This window comes from Coregonus clupeaformis, unplaced genomic scaffold (genome assembly GCF_020615455.1).
Source record: "Coregonus clupeaformis isolate EN_2021a unplaced genomic scaffold, ASM2061545v1 scaf0449, whole genome shotgun sequence".
Lineage (NCBI taxonomy): Eukaryota > Metazoa > Chordata > Actinopteri > Salmoniformes > Salmonidae > Coregonus > Coregonus clupeaformis.
The window spans coordinates 119,703-140,000 of record NW_025533904.1 but is presented as its reverse complement, the minus strand read 5'-3'; the positions used below and the strand labels follow the sequence as shown (position 1 = coordinate 140,000).

Here is a 20,298-nt window from a genome sequence, read left to right as displayed (position 1 = left end):
TTACCACTGGACTGGTTCTGCTCTGTCACCGTGTTGTGTTTTCTGTTACCACGACTTTCTGCTCTGTCACCGTGTTGTAGTTGTTCTGTTACCACTGGACTGGTTCTGCTCAGTCACCGTGTTGTAGTTGTTCTGTTACCACTGGACTGGTTCAGCTCTGTCACCGTGTTGTAGTTGTTCTGTTAGGACTGGACTGGTTCTGCTCTGTCACCGTGTTGTAGTTGTTCTGTTACCACTGGACTGGTTCTGCTCTGTCACCGTGTTGTAGTTGTTCTGTTACCACTGGACTGGTTCAGCTCTGTCACCGTGTTGTAGTCGTTCTGTTACCACTGGACTGGTTCAGCTATGACTGGACACCATGTACTGACACATGATTTCAATGGATCCTGTGTGCCTGCAGTGTGAAGGAAGCGGGCCTGTCTCTGAGTCCAGGGTCTAAGTGTAAACGCTGTCCAGTGGTTCATCCCTCTCCAGTCTGTGGTACTGATGGACACAGCTACTCAACCAAGGTAATACTCTCCCTCACTCACTCACTCACTCACTCACTCACTCACTCACTCACTCACTCACTCACTCACTCTCTCTCTCTCTCTCTCTCTCACTCACTCCCTCATTCACTCACTCACTCACTCACTCACTTACCCACTCACTCACTCACTCACTCATTTACTCACTCACTCACTCATTCATTAATTCACTCACTCACACGCACACATTTTACAATACACAGACATATAGACACACACAAACACAAGCGCACAGTTTTAAATATCTCTATCTATCTAACTAAATACCCTGTCTATCTATCTATCTATCTATCTCTAACTAAATACCCTGTCTATCTATCTATCTATCTATCTATCTCTAACTAAATACCCTGTCTATCTATCTATCTATCTATCTATCTCTAACTAAATACCCTGTCTATCTATCTATCTCTAACTAAATACCCTGTCTATCTATCTATCTCTAACTAAATACCCTGTCTATCTATCTATCTCTAACTAAATACCCTGTCTATCTATCTATCTCTAACTAAATACCCTGTCTATCTATCTATCTCTAACTAAATACCCTGTCTATCTATCTATCTCTAACTAAATACCCTGTCTATCTATCTATCTCTAACTAAATACCCTGTCTATCTATCTATCTCTAACTAAATACCCTGTCTATCTATCTATCTCTAACTAAATACCCTGTCTATCTATCTATCTCTAACTAAATACCCCGTCTATCTATCTATCTAACTAAATACCCTGTCTATCTATCTATCTAACTAAATACCCTGTCTATCTATCTATCTATCTATCTAACTAAATACCCTGTCTATCTATCTATCTAACTAAATACCCTGTCTATCTATCTATCTAACTAAATACCCTGTCTATCTATCTATCTAACTAAATACCCTGTCTATCTATCTATCTAACTAAATACCCTGTCTATCTATCTATCTCTAACTAAATACCCTGTCTATCTATCTATCTATCTAACTAAATACCCTGTCTATCTATCTATCTAACTAAATACCCTGTCTATCTATCTCTATCTATCTAACTAAATACCCTGTCTATCTATCTATCTCTAACTAAATACCCTGTCTATCTATCTATCTCTCTCTTCCTCTCAATTAAATTTCAATTTCAATTTAAGGGTCTTTAATGGCATGGGAAACATAAGTATCTCTCTCTCCCTCTCTTCCTTTCTCCTCCCTCCCTTTACCCCCCCACCCCCCTGTCTCTCTCTCTCTCTCTTCCCCCTTACCCCCCTGTCTCTCTCTCTCTTCCCCCTGTCTCTCTCTCTCTTCCCCCCTTACCCCCCTGTCTCTCTCTCTTCCCCCCTGTCTCTCTCTCTCTTCCCCCCTTACCCCCTGTCTCTCTCTCTCTCCCCCCCTTACCCCCTGTCTCTCTCTCTTCCCCCCTGTCTCTCTCTCTCCCCCCTTACCCCCTGTCTCTCTCTCTCTCCCCCCTTACCCCCTGTCTCTCTCTCTCTTCCCCCCTGTCTCTCTCTCTCTTCCCCCCTGTCTCTCTCTCTCTCCCCCCCCTTACCCCCTGTCTCTCTCTCTGTCTCTCTTTCCCACCCTCCTCTCTCCTCCCTTTACCCCCCCCTGTCTCTCTCTGTCTCTCTTTCCCACCCTCCTCTCTCCTCCCTTTACCCCCCCCACCCCTGTCTCTCTCTGTCTCTCTTTCCCACCCCTCCTCTCTCCTCCCTTTACCCCCCTGTCTCTCTCTCTCTTCCCCCCTTACCCCCCTGTCTCTCTCTCTCTCTCTTCCCCCCTTACCCCCTGTCTCTCTCTCTCTCTCTCTCTCTCTCTCTCTCCCCCCTTACCCCCCTGTCTCTCTCTCTCTCTCTCCCCCCCTTACCCCCTCTCTCTCTCTCTCTCTCTTCCCCCCTTACCCCCCCTCTCTCTCTCTCTCTCTTCCCCCCCCTTACCCCCCTCTCTCTCTCTCTCTCTCTTCCCCCCTTACCCCCTGTCTCTCTCTCTCTCTCTTTCCCACCCTCCTCTCTCCCTCCCCCCTCCAGTGTGAGTTGGAGTACAAGGCGTGTATCTCAGGGAAGCAGATATCAGTCAAGTGTTCTGGCCCGTGTCCCTGTCCTGCTGTTCTACATGAATACAGCACCGCAGAAAAGACAGGTGCACACACACACACACACACACACACACACACACACACACACACACACACACACACACACACACACACACACACACACACACACACACACACACACACACACACACACAGACACAGACACAGACACAGACACAGACACAGACACAGACACAGACACAGACACACACACACACACACACACACAGACACAGACACAGACACACACACACACACACACACACACACACACACACACACACACACACACACACACACACACTGGCCTGATGAGCCTTTCCTGAGACCTGAAGATGCTTAACACCTTGTATTCTCTGTTTCCTCCTGTGTGTGTGTGTGTGTGTGTGTGTGTGTGTGTGTGTGTGTGTGTGCGTGCGTGCGTGCGTGCGTGCGTGTGTGTATAGAGTGCAGTGTGTCAGATCTAAAGGAGGTAGTGGGTCGGTTAAGAGACTGGTTCAGAGTTCTACATGAGAACGGAAACAGCCACAACAAGAAAATCAACATACACAAACCTCAGAAAAACAGTCAGTACCTCTCCTCTCCATATTCTCTCTCTCTCTCTCTCTCTCTGTCTCTCTCTCTCTCTCTCTCTCTCTCTCTCTCTCTATTACATTTAAGGGCTTTATTGGCATGGGAAACGTATGTTAACGTTGCCAAAGCAAGTGAAATAGATAGTAAACAAAAGTGAAATAAACAATAAACATTAACAGTAAACATTACACTCAGAAGTTTCAAAAGAATAAAGACATTTCAAATGTCATATTATGTCTATATACAGTGTTGTAACAATGTGCAAATAGTTAAAGTACAAATGGGAAAATAAATCAACATAAATATGGGTTGTATTTACAATGGTGTTTGTTCTTCACTGGTTGCCCTTTTCTTGTGGCAACAGGTCACAAATCTTGCTGCTGTGATGGCACACTGGTATTTCACCCAATAGATACAGTACATTCGAAAAGTATTCAGACCCCTTTACTTTTCCCCAAAAAAACATTAGGTTACAGCCTTATTCTAAAATTGATTAAATACATTTTTCCCTCATCAATCTACACACAATACAACCTAACGAAAAATCGAAAACAGGTTTTTTGAAATTGTTGCAAAAAACAATCGGGGGAGAAGGGGCTTGGAAATGACTCAAGTAAAAGTGAAAGTCACCCGGTAAAATAATACTTGAGTAAAAGTCTAAATGTATTTTGTTTGAAATATACTTAAGTATCAAAAGTAAACGTAATTGCTAAAATATACTTAAATATCAAAAGTATACATCATTTTAAATTCCTTATATTAAGCAAACCAGACAGCACCATTTTCTTGTTTTTTTTAAATGTACGGATAGCCAGTGGCACACTCCAACACTCAGACATCATTTACAAATGAAGCATGTGTGTTTAGTGAGTCCCCCAGATCAGAGGCAGTAGGGATGACCAGGGATGTTCTCTTGATAAGTGCGTGAATTGGACCATGTTCCTGTCCTGCTCAGCATTCTAAAAGGAACATTATTTTCTTTAGGAATGTTGTGAAGTAAAATTAAAAGTTGTCAAAAAATATAAATAGTAAAGTAAAGTACAGGTACCCCAAAAAACTACTTAAGTAGTACTTTAAAGTATTTTTTACTTAGGTACTTTACACCACTGTGGCTTTGCTATGGAAGGTTTGGGAATCGCTTCCTTTTAGGTGGTTGTAGAATTTAACGGCTCTTTTCTGGATTGTGATAATTAGCGGGTATCGGCCTAATTCTGCTCTGCATGCATTATTTGGGGTTTTCTCTCTCTCGCTCTCTTTGTCTGTCTGTCTGTCTCTCTGTCTGTCGCTCTCTCTCTCTCCCACTCTCTCCTCCTCTCTCTCTCTCTCTCCCACTCTCTCTCTCTCTCTCTCTCTCTCTCTCTCTCTCTCTCTCTCTCTCTCTCTCTCTCTCTCTCTCTCTCTCTCTCTCTCTCTCTCTCTCTCTCTCTCTCTCTCTCTCTCTCTCTCTCTCTCTCTCTCTCTCTCTCTCTCTCTCTCTCTCTCTCTCTCTGTCTCTCTCTCTCTCTCTGTCTCTCTCTCTCTCTCTCTCTCCTCTCTCTCTCTCTCTCTCTCTCTCTCTCTCTCTCTCTCTCTCTCTCTCCTCTCTCTCTCTCTCTCTCTCTCTCTCTCTCTCTCTCTCTCTCTCTCTCTCTCTCTCTCTCTCTCTCTCTCTCTCTCTCTCTCTCTCTCTCTCTCTCTCTCTCTCTCTCTCTCTCTCTCTCTCTCTCTCTCTCTCTCTCTCTCTCTCACTCTGTTTCCCCCTCTCTCTCCCTCTCTCTCTCTCTCTCTCTCTCTCTCTCTCTGTCTGTCTGTCTGTCTCCTTCTCTCTCTCTCTCTCTCTCTCTCTCTCAAATTCAAATTGCCATGAAATACAATTAGTAGATATTGCAAAAGCAGTGTAGTGGTACAGCATTTCAGTAAATCCAGTACATTGAGGATAATGAAATCCAGTTAATTTCAGTAGTAATAATAATAATACATCCAGGTCCAGCAGTAATGCTGTAATAACTCTCTCTCTGTCTCTCCAGAACACACCATCTAACTGCTGTCTGTATTATCACAGTCCAACGCATTCAAAACACATCTAGAACTGAACTAGTCACAACCCTTTTAGAAAACCCTTTTATAATCGTATGACTCACCTCTGACCTCTGTCCTTTGACCTCTCGTCTCCAGAGTTCAGCTCAGGGGCGGGGCCTATCTGTAAGGATCCTCTTGGTTGGATGTTCTCCCGCCTCGACACAAACGTTGACCTCCAGCTGGACCGATCAGAGCTCAGCAGGCTGGGGCTGGACAGGAAGGAAGGCTGCTCCGACGCGCTCTTCACTTCCTGTGACACACACGCCGACACGCTCCTCCTCTCCAGCGCAGAGTGGTGCACCTGCTTCCAGAGATACACAGGTGAGGAGGTACGCACACACACACAGGACTAAACGTATACTTCTGCCTGGAGTCCTATCCCAGTTAATCGTCTTCAGGTGTGCCAGGTCTCATTAGATCTGAATGATGCAGCTGGAGTGACTGGGCTGGCAAGGGGGTTGTGGCTGTTGGAGATCTTCAGTGTGGTACCCGACTGCAGTGATGGTGTATCAAACTAAGATGAACGACTCAAGCCGTTTACCATTGTATTTATTTTTTCTAAGGCCCTCGGTCTGTTTTTCCCAAAGTGGTCGGTCTGTGTAAGTGGGCGTTCCCTCTTTCAGGTGTTCCTGCTTCCCATGAGCTGTGTTTGTTGTTGTCCAATCAGGCACCCCCTCCGCAGGGCGGGGCAACAAGCGGACTAGAGCGAGCCCGCTCCGATCAGAACTAGTCATTCGGTCGGCTGTCTCGGCTTCCTCTTCTGTCTCTTCTGTTTTTCAGTGTTGTGGCTGGCTGGGCATGTCGGGGTTGTAGTCCTTCAGTGTGGTACCTGGCTTGCTGGCTGGGGGGTTGTAGTCCTTCAGTGTGGTACCTGGCTTGCTGGCTGGGGGGTTGTAGTCCTTCAGTGTGCTGGCTGGCTGGCTGGGGGTTGTAGTCCTTCAGTGTGGTACCTGGCTTGCTGGCTGGGGGGTTGTAGTCCTTCAGTGTGCTGGCTGGCTGGGCATGTCGGGGTTGTAGTCCTTCAGTGTGGTACCTGGCTGGCTGGCTGGGGGTTGTAGTCCTTCAGTGTGCTGGCTGGCTGGCTGAGGGTTGTAGTCCTTCAGTGTGGTACCTGGCTTGCTGGCTGGGGGGTTGTAGTCCTTCAGTGTGCAGGCTGGCTGGGCATGTCGGGGTTGTAGTCCTTCAGTGTGGTACCTGGCTGGCTGGCTGGGGGGTTGTAGTCCTTCAGTGTGCTGGCTGGCTGGGCATGTCGGGGTTGTAGTCCTTCAGTGTGGTACCTGGCTTGCTGGCTGGGGGGTTGTAGTCCTTCAGTGTGCTGGCTGGCTGGGCATGTCGGGGTTGTAGTCCTTCAGTGTGGTACCTGGCTGGCTGGCTGGGGGGTTGTAGTCCTTCAGTGTGCTGGCTGGCTGGGCATGTCGGGGTTGTAGTCCTTCAGTGTGGTACCTGGCTGGCTGGCTGGGGGGTTGTAGTCCTTCAGTGTGCTGGCTGGCTGGCTGGGGGTTGTAGTCCTTCAGTGTGGTACCTGGCTGGCTGGCTGGGGGGTTGTAGTCCTTCAGTGTGCTGGCTGGCTGGCTGGGGGTTGTAGTCCTTCAGTGTGGTACCTGGCTGGCTGGGGGGTGTAGTCTTTTACACTAAAGTCCTGGCTCTAAATCCACTAGCCTGAAATGCAGAACCTGTTTTGTGCTGACATTCCACTGCTTGGACCCTGTGTCATTGCCAGAACCTGTTTTGTGCTGACATTCCACTGCTTGGACCCTGTGTCATTGCCAGAACCTGTTTTGTGCTGACATTCCACTGCTTGGACCCTGTGTCATTGCCAGAACCTGTTTTGTGCTGACATTCCACTGCTTGGACCCTGTGTCATTGCCAGAACCTGTTTTGTGCTGACATTCCACTGCTTGGACCCTGTGTCATTGCCAGAACCTGTTTTGTGCTGACATTCCACTGCTTGGACCCTGTGTCATTGCCAGAACCTGTTTTGTGCTGACATTCCACTGCTTGGACCCTGTGTCATTGCCAGAACCTGTTTTGTGCTGACATTCCACTGCTTGTACCCTGTGTCATTGCCAGAACCTGTTTTGTGCTGACATTCCACTGCTTGTACCCTGTGTCATTGCCAGAACCTGTTTTGTGCTGACATTCCACTGCTTGGACCCTGTGTCATTGCCAGAACCTGTTTTGTGCTGACATTCCACTGCTTGGACCCTGTGTCATTGCCAGAACCTGTTTTGTGCTGACATTCCACTGCTTGTACCCTGTGTCATTGCCAGAACCTGTTTTGTGCTGACATTCCACTGCTTGTACCCTGTGTCATTGCCAGAACCTGTTTTGTGCTGACATTCCACTGCTTGGACCCTGTGTCATTGCCAGAACCTGTTTTGTGCTGACATTCCACTGCTTGGACCCTGTGTCATTGCCAGAACCTGTTTTGTGCTGACATTCCACTGCTTGGACCCTGTGTCATTGCCAGAACCTGTTTTGTGCTGACATTCCACTGCTTGGACCCTGTGTCATTGCCAGAACCTGTTTTGTGCTGACATTCCACTGCTTGGACCCTGTGTCATTGCCAGAACCTGTTTTGTGCTGACATTCCACTGCTTGGACCCTGTGTCATTGCCAGAACCTGTTTTGTGCTGACATTCCACTGCTTGGACCCTGAGTCATTGCCAGAACCTGTTTTGTGCTGACATTCCACTGCTTGGACCCTGTGTCATTGCCAGAACCTGTTTTGTGCTGACATTCCACTGCTTGGACCCTGTGTCATTGCCAGAACCTGTTTTGTGCTGACATTCCACTGCTTGTACCCTGTGTCATTGCCAGAACCTGTTTTGTGCTGACATTCCACTGCTTGTACCCTGTGTCATTGCCAGAACCTGTTTTGTGCTGACATTCCACTGCTTGGACCCTGTGTCATTGCCAGAACCTGTTTTGTGCTGACATTCCACTGCTTGGACCCTGTGTCATTGCCAGAACCTGTTTTGTGCTGACATTCCACTGCTTGTACCCTGTGTCATTGCCAGAACCTGTTTTGTGCTGACATTCCACTGCTTGTACCCTGTGTCATTGCCAAACATGACAGACTGGATTTCTCCAGGCCACAAATCCACAGCAACAATGTGATTTATAAATCTTGAACTTGACAGTAAACTAACAGATTTAGCATGATTTATAAATGAAACATGCTTATTTCTGACCAACACAACTTTATTCGTGGGTACGTACAGACATTATCTAAACTTGACTCATATTTTAAGAAATGATCGTACGGAGAAATGTAAAAAAGTATAAAAAATAAGAACATTTGATTAACAGTGTTTCTGGTCATTAATCATTTGTGTGATCATAGTCCAGGGATGTATTCACTAGGAACCAAACAGACGCAAGTGGGACGAAACGGGGAGGGACTTAGCTGATCTTGTCCAATAAGAAACACTTGTTTTTGTTTTCTGTTGCAGACCGTTGTGCTACGGTGTACACTAATGAATACTCCCCTAATTGTGTTGCATCTCTCCTCTCCAGACTCCCCCTGTTGGTCTGAACTGACCAGTATTAACAAGAAACAGGCTGGGGAGAAGCTACTGGGTGAGTCCCCAGCACACACACACTAACCTCTCTCTATGACCCCTTACCTCTATAACCGTTGACCTCTAACCCCTGACCTCTAACCGCTAGGTCAGTACCTGCCGGTGTGTGATGCAGAGGGCTACTACCGGTCCCACCAGTGCCACGGCAGCAGCGGACAGTGTTGGTGTGTCGATCGCTATGGCAACGAGGTCGCAGGGTCACGGACCCACGGAGCGGCAGAATGCGGTAGGTCCACGCTAAGCATTCTGGGGGAAATCATTTCCGACTGACTCATTGGTTTGATGCCGGTAAAAAGTTTACAGTAACTTCATTGATTGATTGATTGATTGATTGATTGATTGATTGACCAATCGACCAAGCCCTCACCTGATTTCTGGTATTTTGGTATTTTATTAGGATCCTCATTAGCTGTTGCAAAAGCAGCAGCTTCTCTTCCTGGGGCCACACAAAACATGAAACATGACATAATACAGAACATGAATAGACAAGAACAGCTCAAGGACAGAACTACATACATTTAAAAAAGGCACACGTGGTTAACTGTAGTTCCTTCCTGATTCCTGGTTCCTGTGTTCTGTAGGGGTGGTGTTTAACAGGAGTTCCTTCCTGTGTTCTGTAGGGGGGGTGTTTAACAGTAGTTCCTTCCTGTGTTCTGTAGGGGTGGTGTTTAACAGGAGTTCCTTCCTGGTTCCTGTGTTCTGTAGGGGGGGTGTTTAACAGTAGTTCCTTCCTGTGTTCTGTAGGGGCGGTGTTTAACAGTAGTTCCTTCCTGTGTTCTGTAGGGGCGGTGTTTAACAGTAGTTCCTTCCTGGTTCCTGTGTTCTGTAGGGGGGGTGTTTAACAGTAGTTCCTTCCTGTGTTCTGTAGGGGTGGTGTTTAACAGGAGTTCCTTCCTGTGTTCTGTAGGGGCGGTGTTTAACAGTAGTTCCTTCCTGTGTTCTGTAGGGGTGGTGTTTAACAGTAGTTCCTTCCTGTGTTCTGTAGGGGGGGTGTTTAACAGTAGTTCCTTCCTGTGTTCTGTAGGGGGGGTGTTTAACAGTAGTTCCTTCCTGTGTTCTGTAGGGGGGTGTTTAACAGTAGTTCCTTCCTGATTCCTGGTTCCTGTGTTCTGTAGGGGTGGTGTTTAACAGTAGTTCCTTCCTGGTTCCTGTGTTCTGTAGGGGGGGTGTTTAACAGTAGTTCCTTCCTGTGTTCTGTAGGGGTGGTGTTTAACAGGAGTTCCTTCCTGGTTCCTGTGTTCTGTAGGGGGGGTGTTTAACAGTAGTTCCTTCCTGTGTTCTGTAGGGGTGGTGTTTAACAGGAGTTCCTTCCTGTGTTCTGTAGGGGCGGTGTTTAACAGTAGTTCCTTCCTGTGTTCTGTAGGGGTGGTGTTTAACAGTAGTTCCTTCCTGTGTTCTGTAGGGGGGGTGTTTAACAGTAGTTCCTTCCTGTGTTCTGTAGGGGTGGTGTTTAACAGTAGTTCCTTCCTGTGTTCTGTAGGGGCGGTGTTTAACAGTAGTTCCTTCCTGTGTTCTGTAGGGGTGGTGTTTAACAGGAGTTCCTTCCTGTGTTCTGTAGGGGTGGTGTTTAACAGTAGTTCCTTCCTGTGTTCTGTAGGGGTGGTGTTTAACAGTAGTTCCTTCCTGGTTCCTGTGTTCTGTAGGGGTGGTGTTTAACAGTAGTTCCTTCCTGGTTCCTGTGTTCTGTAGGGGCGGTGTTTAACAGTAGTTCCTTCCTGTGTTCTGTAGGGGTGGTGTTTAACAGTAGTTCCTTCCTGTGTTCTGTAGGGGGGGTGTTTAACAGGAGTTCCTTCCTGTGTTCTGTAGGGGGGGTGTTTAACAGTAGTTCCTTCCTGGTTCCTGTGTTCTGTAGGGGTGGTGTTTAACAGTAGTTCCTTCCTGTGTTCTGTAGGGGTGGTGTTTAACAGTAGTTCCTTCCTGGTTCCTGTGTTCTGTAGGGGTGGTGTTTAACAGTAGTTCCTTCCTGTGTTCTGTAGGGGGGGTGTTTAACAGGAGTTCCTTCCTGGTTCCTGTGTTCTGTAGGGGTGGTGTTTAACAGTAGTTCCTTCCTGTGTTCTGTAGGGGGGGTGTTTAACAGGAGTTCCTTCCTGGTTCCTGTGTTCTGTAGGGGGGGTGTTTAACAGGAGTTCCTTCCTGTGTTCTGTAGGGGGGGTGTTTAACAGTAGTTCCTTCCTGTGTTCTGTAGGGGTGGTGTTTAACAGTAGTTCCTTCCTGTGTTCTGTAGGGGCGGTGTTTAACAGTAGTTCCTTCCTGTGTTCTGTAGGGGTGGTGTTTAACAGTAGTTCCTTCCTGTGTTCTGTAGGGGTGGTGTTTAACAGTAGTTCCTTCCTGTGTTCTGTAGGGGTGGTGTTTAACAGTAGTTCCTTCCTGTGTTCTGTAGGGGGGGTGTTTAACAGTAGTTCCTTCCTGTGTTCTGTAGGGGGGTGTTTAACAGTAGTTCCTTCCTGTGTTCTGTAGGGGTGGTGTTTAACAGTAGTTCCTTCCTGTGTTCTGTAGGGGTGGTGTTTAACAGTAGTTCCTTCCTGTGTTCTGTAGGGGGGTGTTTAACAGTAGTTCCTTCCCTGTGTTCTGTAGGGGTGGTGTTTAACAGTAGTTCCTTCCTGTGTTCTGTAGGGGGGTGTTTAACAGTAGTTCCTTCCTGTGTTCTGTAGGGGGGTGTTTAACAGTAGTTCCTTCCTGTGTTCTGTAGGGGTGGTGTTTAACAGTAGTTCCTTCCTGTGTTCTGTAGGGGTGGTGTTTAACAGTAGTTCCTTCCTGTGTTCTGTAGGGGGGGTGTTTAACAGTAGTTCCTTCCTGTGTTCTGTAGGGGCGGTGTTTAACAGTAGTTCCTTCCTGTGTTCTGTAGGGGGGTGTTTAACAGTAGTTCCTTCCTGTGTTCTGTAGGGGGTGTTTAACAGTAGTTCCTTCCTGTGTTCTGTAGGGGCGGTGTTTAACAGTAGTTCCTTCCTGTGTTCTGTAGGGGGGTGTTTAACAGTAGTTCCTTCCTGTGTTCTGTAGGGGGGTGTTTAACAGTAGTTCCTTCCTGTGTTCTGTAGGGGGGGTGTTTAACAGTAGTTCCTTCCTGGTTCCTGTGTTCTGTAGGGGGGGTGTTTAACAGTAGTTCCTTCCTGTGTTCTGTAGGGGGGTGTTTAACAGTAGTTCCTTCCTGTGTTCTGTAGGGGTGGTGTTTAACAGTAGTTCCTTCCTGTGTTCTGTAGGGGTGGTGTTTAACAGTAGTTCCTTCCTGGTTCCTGTGTTCTGTAGGGGGGTGTTTAACAGTAGTTCCTTCCTGTGTTCTGTAGGGGGTGTTTAACAGTAGTTCCTTCCTGTGTTCTGTAGGGGTGGTGTTTAACAGTAGTTCCTTCCTGGTTCCTGTGTTCTGTAGGGGGGGTGTTTAACAGTAGTTCCTTCCTGGTTCCTGTGTTCTGTAGGGGGGGTGTTTAACAGTAGTTCCTTCCTGTGTTCTGTAGGGGGGGTGTTTAACAGTAGTTCCTTCCTGTGTTCTGTAGGGGTGGTGTTTAACAGTAGTTCCTTCCTGTGTTCTGTAGGGGTGGTGTTTAACAGTAGTTCCTTCCTGGTTCCTGTGTTCTGTAGGGGGGGTGTTTAACAGTAGTTCCTTCCTGGTTCCTGTGTTCTGTAGGGGGGTGTTTAACAGTAGTTCCTTCCTGTGTTCTGTAGGGGGGTGTTTAACAGTAGTTCCTTCCTGTGTTCTGTAGGGGTGGTGTTTAACAGTAGTTCCTTCCTGTGTTCTGTAGGGGTGGTGTTTAACAGTAGTTCCTTCCTGGTTCCTGTGTTCTGTAGGGGGGGTGTTTAACAGTAGTTCCTTCCTGTGTTCTGTAGGGGGGGGTGTTTAACAGTAGTTCCTTCCTGTGTTCTGTAGGGGTGGTGTTTAACAGTAGTTCCTTCCTGGTTCCTGTGTTCTGTAGGGGGGTGTTTAACAGTAGTTCCTTCCTGGTTCCTGTGTTCTGTAGGGGGGTGTTTAACAGTAGTTCCTTCCTGGTTCCTGTGTTCTGTAGGGGGGTGTTTAACAGTAGTTCCTTCCTGGTTCCTGTGTTCTGTAGGGGGGGTGTTTAACAGTAGTTCCTTCCTGGTTCCTGTGTTCTGTAGGGGGGGTGTTTAACAGTAGTTCCTTCCTGGTTCCTGTGTTCTGTAGGGGTGGTGTTTAACAGTAGTTCCTTCCTGGTTCCTGTGTTCTGTAGGGGGGTGTTTAACAGTAGTTCCTTCCTGGTTCCTGTGTTCTGTAGGGGGTGTTTAACAGTAGTTCCTTCCTGGTTCCTGTGTTCTGTAGGGGGGGTGTTTAACAGTAGTTCCTTCCTGTGTTCTGTAGGGGTGGTGTTTAACAGTAGTTCCTTCCTGTGTTCTGTAGGGGGGGGTGTTTAACAGTAGTTCCTTCCTGTGTTCTGTAGGGGTGGTGTTTAACAGTAGTTCCTTCCTGGTTCCTGTGTTCTGTAGGGGTGGTGTTTAACAGGAGTTCTTTCCTGTGTTCTGTAGGGGTGGTGTTTAACAGGAGTTCCTTCCTGTGTTCTGTAGGGGCGGTGTTGGAATCATCTGGAGATCAGGGCAGCGGAGACTCTCTCTTCTCCGACGACGACTATGACAATGATGAAGATGATGCCTTCGTCCTGAGCGACCAGTCCCAGATCGATGATGATGAGGATGACTATGACGGAGAGGAAAGATATCTGTCATAACTCCGTCACTCTGCACATCGCTAGGGGACTACAGCAGCAATAATAGTTGCTAGGCGACCTCTACACCACTAACAGACTAAAAACATTTCTCTCTCTCTGGGTGCGTCCCAAATGGCATCCTGTTCCCTGTGTAGTGCACCAGGTCCCATAGGGTTCTGGTCAAAGGTAGTTCACTACATAGTGGATAGGGTGCCATTTGGAATGCACCCTCTGTGTTTTTTTGTCTGTTCCTAACTTTTAAAGGTGGACTCTGCAATATGACACCATCGTACAAAGTGGGGTGACTTCCTGCTAACGGACGTCATCAACAACAACAGAAACAACAACAACAACAACAACAACAACAACAGAATTCTGATCTATTGGTTTCTGCCCTTTGTGGCGTGTCCACATCAGGAAAAACCAAGCATAACAGTCTGGGCAGATTATAATTCTGTGTCTGGTGTTGTCTGTAAGCAGTGACCTTGCTGTGTATGATGATGTCATAATGATTAGCCCACCTTTTAATAGCTGGTAAATGTTTGTTTATGATTTCCCTTTCTGTGCCGTCTAACGTTTGAATGGCCTACGTGGCTGGAACTCTGGGGAGTCGTCCAATCAGCGAGAACTTCAGAGATTATAGACTAGTTTATCGACAGTCAATTGCGAGCTGTGTATTCGTATTTCCAGAAGCACAGTGCTTCCTCTCCTCTCTTCTCTCCTCTCTCCCCTCTTCCTCTCTCCTCTCCTCTCCTCCTTCCTATCTCCTTCCTCTCTCCTCTCCTCTCTTCCTCTCTCCTTCCTCTCCTCTCTTCCTCTCTTCCTCTCTCCTTCCTCTCCTCTCCTCTCCTCTCTCCTCTCCTCTCCTCCCTCCTATCTCCTTCCTCTCCTCTCTCCTCTCCTCTCCTCTCCTCTCCTCTCCTCTCCTCTCCTCTCCTCTCCCTCTCCTCTCCTCTCCTCTCCTCTCCTCTCCTCTCCTCTCCTCTCCTCTCCTCTCCCTCTCTCCTCTCCCTCTCTCCTCTCCTCTCCTCTCCTCTCCTCTCCTCTCCTCTCCTCTCCTCTCCTCTCCTCTCCTCTCCTCTCTTCCTCTCTCCTTCCTCTCCTCTCCTCTCTTCCTCTCTTCCTCTCTCCTTCCTCTCTCCTCTCCTCTCCTCTCTCCTCTCCTCTCCTCCCTCCTATCTCCTTCCTCTCCTCTCTCCTCTCCTCTCCCTCTCCTCTCCTCTCCTCTCCTCTCCTCTCCTCTCCTCTCCTCTCCTCTCCTCTCCTCTCCTCTCCTCTCCCTCTCTCCTCTCTCCTCTCTCCTCTCCTCTCTTCCTCTCTTCTCTCCTCCTATCTCCTTCCCTCTCCTCTCTCCTCTCCTCTCCTCTCCTCTCCTCTCCTCTCCTCTCCTCTCCTCTCCTCTCCTCTCCTCTCCTCTCCTCTCCTCTCCTCTCCTCTCCTCTCCTCTCCTCTCCTCTCCTCTCCCTCTCTCCTCTCTCCTCTCTCCTCTCCTCTCCTCTCTTCCTCTCTTCCTCTCTCCTCTCCTCCTATCTCCTTCCCTCTCCTCTCTTTCCTCTATCGTTACCTGTGTTCCAGTGATGATAAAGAAGTTGTTACTGTATTCTAATTTCCTCTGATCCTTGTTTTCCAACAGAAACAGAAACTGATGAGACATTAAGTAGAGATTAAAAATGCATCCCAAATGGCACCCTAGTCACTATGTAGTGCACTACTTTGACCAGGGGCCCATACGGTCTAACTTCACTATGTAGTGCACTACTTTGACCAGGGGACCATACGGTCTAAATAGCACCCTGTTCCCTATGTAGTGCACTACTTTGACCAAATTACTGTTGAGAAATAAATAACAGTGTGGGACAAAATATGAAGTCCAAACTATTTTCTATATATCGCATTGCTTCTAATAATGCACAACATCTGAATCCCAAATGGCACCCTGTTCGTAGTGCACTGAGCCCATAGGAACATGGTCCAAATGGCACCCTGTTCCCTATGTAGTGCACTGAGCCCATAGGAACATGGTCCAAATGGCACCCTGTTCCCTATGTAGTGCACTGAGCCCATAGGAACATGGTCCAAATGGCACCCTGTTCCCTATGTAGTGCACTGAGCTCATAGGAACATGGTCCAAATGGCACCCTGTTCCCTATGTAGTGCACTGAGCCCATAGGAACATGGTCCAAATGGCACCCTGTTCCCTATGTAGTGCACTGAGCCCATAGGAACATGGTCCAAATGGCACCCTGTTCCCTATGTAGTGCACTGAGCCCATAGGAACATGGTCCAAATGGCACCCTGTTCCCTATGTAGTGCACTGAGCCCATAGGAACATGGTCCAAATGGCACCCTGTTCGTAGTGCACTGAGCCCATAGGAACATGGTCCAAATGCCACCCTGTTCCCTATGTAGTGCACTGAGCCCATAGGAACATGGTCCAAATGGCACCCTGTTCCCTATGTAGTGCACTGAGCCCATAGGAACATGGTCCAAATGGCACCCTGTTCCCTATGTAGTGCACTGAGCCCATAGGAACATGGTCCAAATGGCACCCTGTTCCCTATGTAGTGCACTGAGCCCATAGGAACATGGTCCAAATGGCACCCTGTTCCCTATGTAGTGCACTGAGCCCATAGGAACATGGTCCAAATGGCACCCTGTTCCCTATGTAGTGCACTGAGCCCATAGGAACATGGTCCAAATGGCACCCTGTTCCCTATGTAGTACACTGAGCCCATAGGAACATGGTCCAAATAGCACCCTGTTCCCTATGTAGTGCACTGAGCCCATAGGAACATGGTCCAAATGGCACCCTGTTCCCTATGTAGTGCACTGAGCCCATAGGAACATGGTCCAAATAGCACCCTGTTCCCTATGTAGTGCACTGAGCCCATAGGAACATGGTCCAAATAGCACCCTATTCCCTATGTAGTGCACTGAGCCCATATGAACATGGTCCAAATAGCACCTATGGGTCGTTCTGGCTCAGACAAGGCTACTAGGGATAACCCTATGGGTCGTTCTGGCTCAGACAAGGCTACTAGGGATAACCCTATGGGTCGTTCTGGCTCAGACAAGGCTACTAGGGATAACCCTATGGGTCGTTCTGGCTCAGACAAGGCTACTAGGGATAACCCTATGGGTCCTTCTGGCTCAGACAAGGCTACTAGGGATAACCCTATGGGTCGTTCTGGCTCAGACAAGGCTACTAGGGATAACCCTATGGGTCGTTCTGGCTCAGACAAGGCTACTAGGGATAACCCTATGGGTCGTTCTGGCTCAGACAAGGCTACTAGGGATAACCCTATGGGTCGTTCTGGCTCAGACAAGGCTACTAGGGATAACCCTATGGGTCGTTCTGGCTCCGACAAGGCTACTAGGGATAACCCTATGGGTCGTTCTGGCTCAGACAAGGCTACTAGCGATAACCCTATGGGTCGTTCTGGCTCAGACAAGGCTACTAGGGATAACCCTATGGGTCGTTCTGGCTCAGACAAGGCTACTAGGGATAACCCTATGGGTCGTTCTGGCTCAGACAAGGCTACTAGGGATAACCCTATGGGTCGTTCTGGCTCCGACAAGGCTACTAGGGATAACCCTATGGGTCGTTCTGGCTCAGACAAGGCTACTAGGGATAACCCTATGGGTCGTTCTGGCTCAGACAAGGCTACTAGGGATAACCCTATGGGTCGTTCTGGCTCAGACAAGGCTACTAGGGATAAACCTATGGGTCGTTCTGGCTCAGACAAGGCTACATTGGGACACACACCACATATATGGTTTTAGGAAAATGATACAAATGTATTTTTTACAGTGTATATGATTTACTGGAATAAAAAACTATATTGACCAAAAACTTGTCTGTCTATCTGTCCGTCTGTCTGCCTGTCTGTTTGTCTGCCTGTCTGTTTGTCTGCCTGTCTGTGTGTCTGTCTGCCTGTCTGTCTGATTTATTATTAAACAGGTTAGAACTGTACTATATAGGTTAGTACTGTACTAGTAACTAGTAATAATAATTAATATAATTGGTTATTTAGCAGACGCTCTTATCCAGAGCGACTTACAGGAGCAATTAGGGTTAAGTGCCTTGCTCAAGGGCACATCGACAGATTTTTCACCTAGTCGCCTTGGGGATTAGAACCAGCGACCTTTCGGTTACTGGCACAACGCTCTTAACCACTAAGCTACCTGCCGCCCTATATAGGTTAGTACTGTACTAGTAACTAGTAACATAGGTACTATATTATATAGGTTAGTACTGTACTAGTAACTAGTAACATAGGTACTGTACTATATAGGTTAGTACTGTACTAGTAACTAGTAACATAGGTACTGTACTATATAGGTTAGTACTGTACTAGTAACTAGTAACATAGGTACTGTACTATATAGGTTAGTACTGTACTAGTAACTAGTAACATAGGTACTGTATTATATAGGTTAGTACTGTACTAGTAACTAGTAACTTAGGTACTGTACTATATAGGTTAGTACTTTACTAGTAACTAGTAACATAGGTACTGTACTATATAGGTTAGTACTGTACTAGTAACTAGTAACATAGGTACTGTACTATATAGGTTAGTACTGTACTAGTAACTAGTAACATAGGTACTATACTATATAGGTTAGTACTGTACTATATAGGTTAGTACTGTACTATATAGGTTAGTACTGTACTAGTAACTAGTAACATAGGTACTGTTCTATATAGGTTAGTACTGTACTAGTAACTAGTAACATAGGTACTGTACTATATAGGTTAGTACTGTACTAGTAACTAGTAACATAGGTACTGTACTATATAGGTTAGTACTGTACTAGTAACTAGTAACATAGGTACTATACTATATAGGTTAGTACTGTACTAGTAACTAGTAACATAGGTACTATACTATATAGGTTAGTACTGTACTAGTAACTAGTAACATAGGTACTGTACTATATAGGTTAGTACTGTACTAGTAACTAGTAACATAGGTACTATACTATATAGGTTAGTACTGTACTAGTAACTAGTAACATAGGTACTGTACTATATAGGTTAGTACTGTACTAGTAACTAGTAACATAGGTACTGTATTATATAGGTTAGTACTGTACTAGTAACTAGTAACTTAGGTACTGTACTATATAGGTTAGTACTGTACTAGTAACTAGTAACATAGGTACTGTACTATATAGGTTAGTACTGTACTAGTAACTAGTAACATAGGTACTGTACTATATAGGTTAGTACTAGTAACTAGTAACATAGGTACTATACTATAAAGGTTAGTACTGTACTATATAGGTTAGTACTGTACTATATAGGTTAGTACTGTACTAGTAACTAGTAACATAGGTACTGTTCTATATAGGTTAGTACTGTACTAGTAACTAGTAACATAGGTACTGTACTATATAGGTTAGAACTGTACTAGTAACTAGTAACATAGGTACTGTACTATATAGGTTAGTACTGTACTAGTAACTAGTAACATAGGTACTATACTATATAGGTTAGTACTGTACTAGTAACTAGTAACATAGGTACTATACTATATAGGTTAGTACTGTACTAGTAACTAGTAACATAGGTACTGTACTATATAGGTTAGTACTGTACTAGTAACTAGTAACATAGGTACTATACTATATAGGTTAGTACTGTACTAGTAACTAGTAACATAGGTACTGTACTAGTAACTAGTAACATAGGTACTGTACTATATAGGTTAGTACTGTACTAGTAACTAGTAACATAGGTACTGTACTATATAGGTTAGTACTGTACAAGTATCTAGTAACATAGGTACTATACTATATAGGTTAGTACTGTACTAGTAACTAGTAACATAGGTACTCTACTATATAGGTTAGTACTGTACTAGTAACTAGTAACATAGGTACTATACTATATAGGTTAGTACTGTACTAGTAACTAGTAACATAGGTACTGTACTAGTAACTAGTAACATAGGTACTGTACTAGTAACTAGTAACATAGGTACTGTACTATATAGGTTAGTACTGTACTAGTAACTAGTAACATAGGTACTATACTATATAGGTTAGTACTGTACTAGTAACTAGTAACATAGGTACTGTACTAGTAACTAGTAACATAGGTACTGTACTATATAGGTTAGTACTGTACTAGTAACTAGTAACATAGGTACTGTACTATATAGGTTAGTACTGTACTAGTATCTAGTAACATAGGTACTATACTATATAGGTTAGTACTGTACTAGTAACTAGTAACATAGGTACTGTACTATATAGGTTAGTACTGTACTAGTAACTAGTAACATAGGTACTATACTATATAGGTTAGTACTGTACTAGTAACTAGTAACATAGGTACTATACTATATAGGTTAGTACTGTACTAGTAACTAGTAACATAGGTACTGTACTATATAGGTTAGTACTGTACTAGTAACTAGTAACATAGGTACTATACTATTTAGGTTAGTACTGTACTAGTAACTAGTAACATAGGTACTGTACTAGTAACTAGTAACATAGGTACTGTACTATATAGGTTAGTACTGTACTAGTAACTAGTAACATAGGTACTGTACTATATAGGTTAGTACTGTACAAGTATCTAGTAACATAGGTACTATACTATATAGGTTAGTACTGTACTAGTAACTAGTAACATAGGTACTCTACTATATAGGTTAGTACTGTACTAGTAACTAGTAACATAGGTACTATACTATATAGGTTAGTACTGTACTAGTAACTAGTAACATAGGTACTGTACTAGTAACTAGTAACATAGGTACTGTACTAGTAACTAGTAACATAGGTACTGTACTATATAGGTTAGTACTGTACTAGTAACTAGTA

The 20,298-nt window shown here is 45.6% G+C and overlaps 1 protein-coding gene across 2 annotated transcripts in view; it reads left to right on the top strand.

Moving 5' to 3' along the window:
* The window catches only part of LOC121563409 (testican-3-like), a 37,365-nt gene extending 23,132 nt beyond the window's left edge, over window positions 1–14,233 (top strand). For both annotated transcript variants that reach the window (XM_045215466.1, XM_045215465.1), the window contains 7 exons: window positions 401–509; window positions 2,527–2,638; window positions 3,041–3,160; window positions 5,322–5,546; window positions 8,745–8,807; window positions 8,898–9,035; window positions 13,319–14,233. In XM_045215466.1, the coding sequence (XP_045071401.1) occupies window positions 401–509; window positions 2,527–2,638; window positions 3,041–3,160; window positions 5,322–5,546; window positions 8,745–8,807; window positions 8,898–9,035; window positions 13,319–13,479 (928 nt within the window). In that variant the 3' untranslated portion in view covers window positions 13,480–14,233. The remainder of the gene's footprint in view (window positions 1–400; window positions 510–2,526; window positions 2,639–3,040; window positions 3,161–5,321; window positions 5,547–8,744; window positions 8,808–8,897; window positions 9,036–13,318) is intronic.
* The last annotated feature ends 6,065 nt before the right edge of the window (window positions 14,234–20,298 follow it).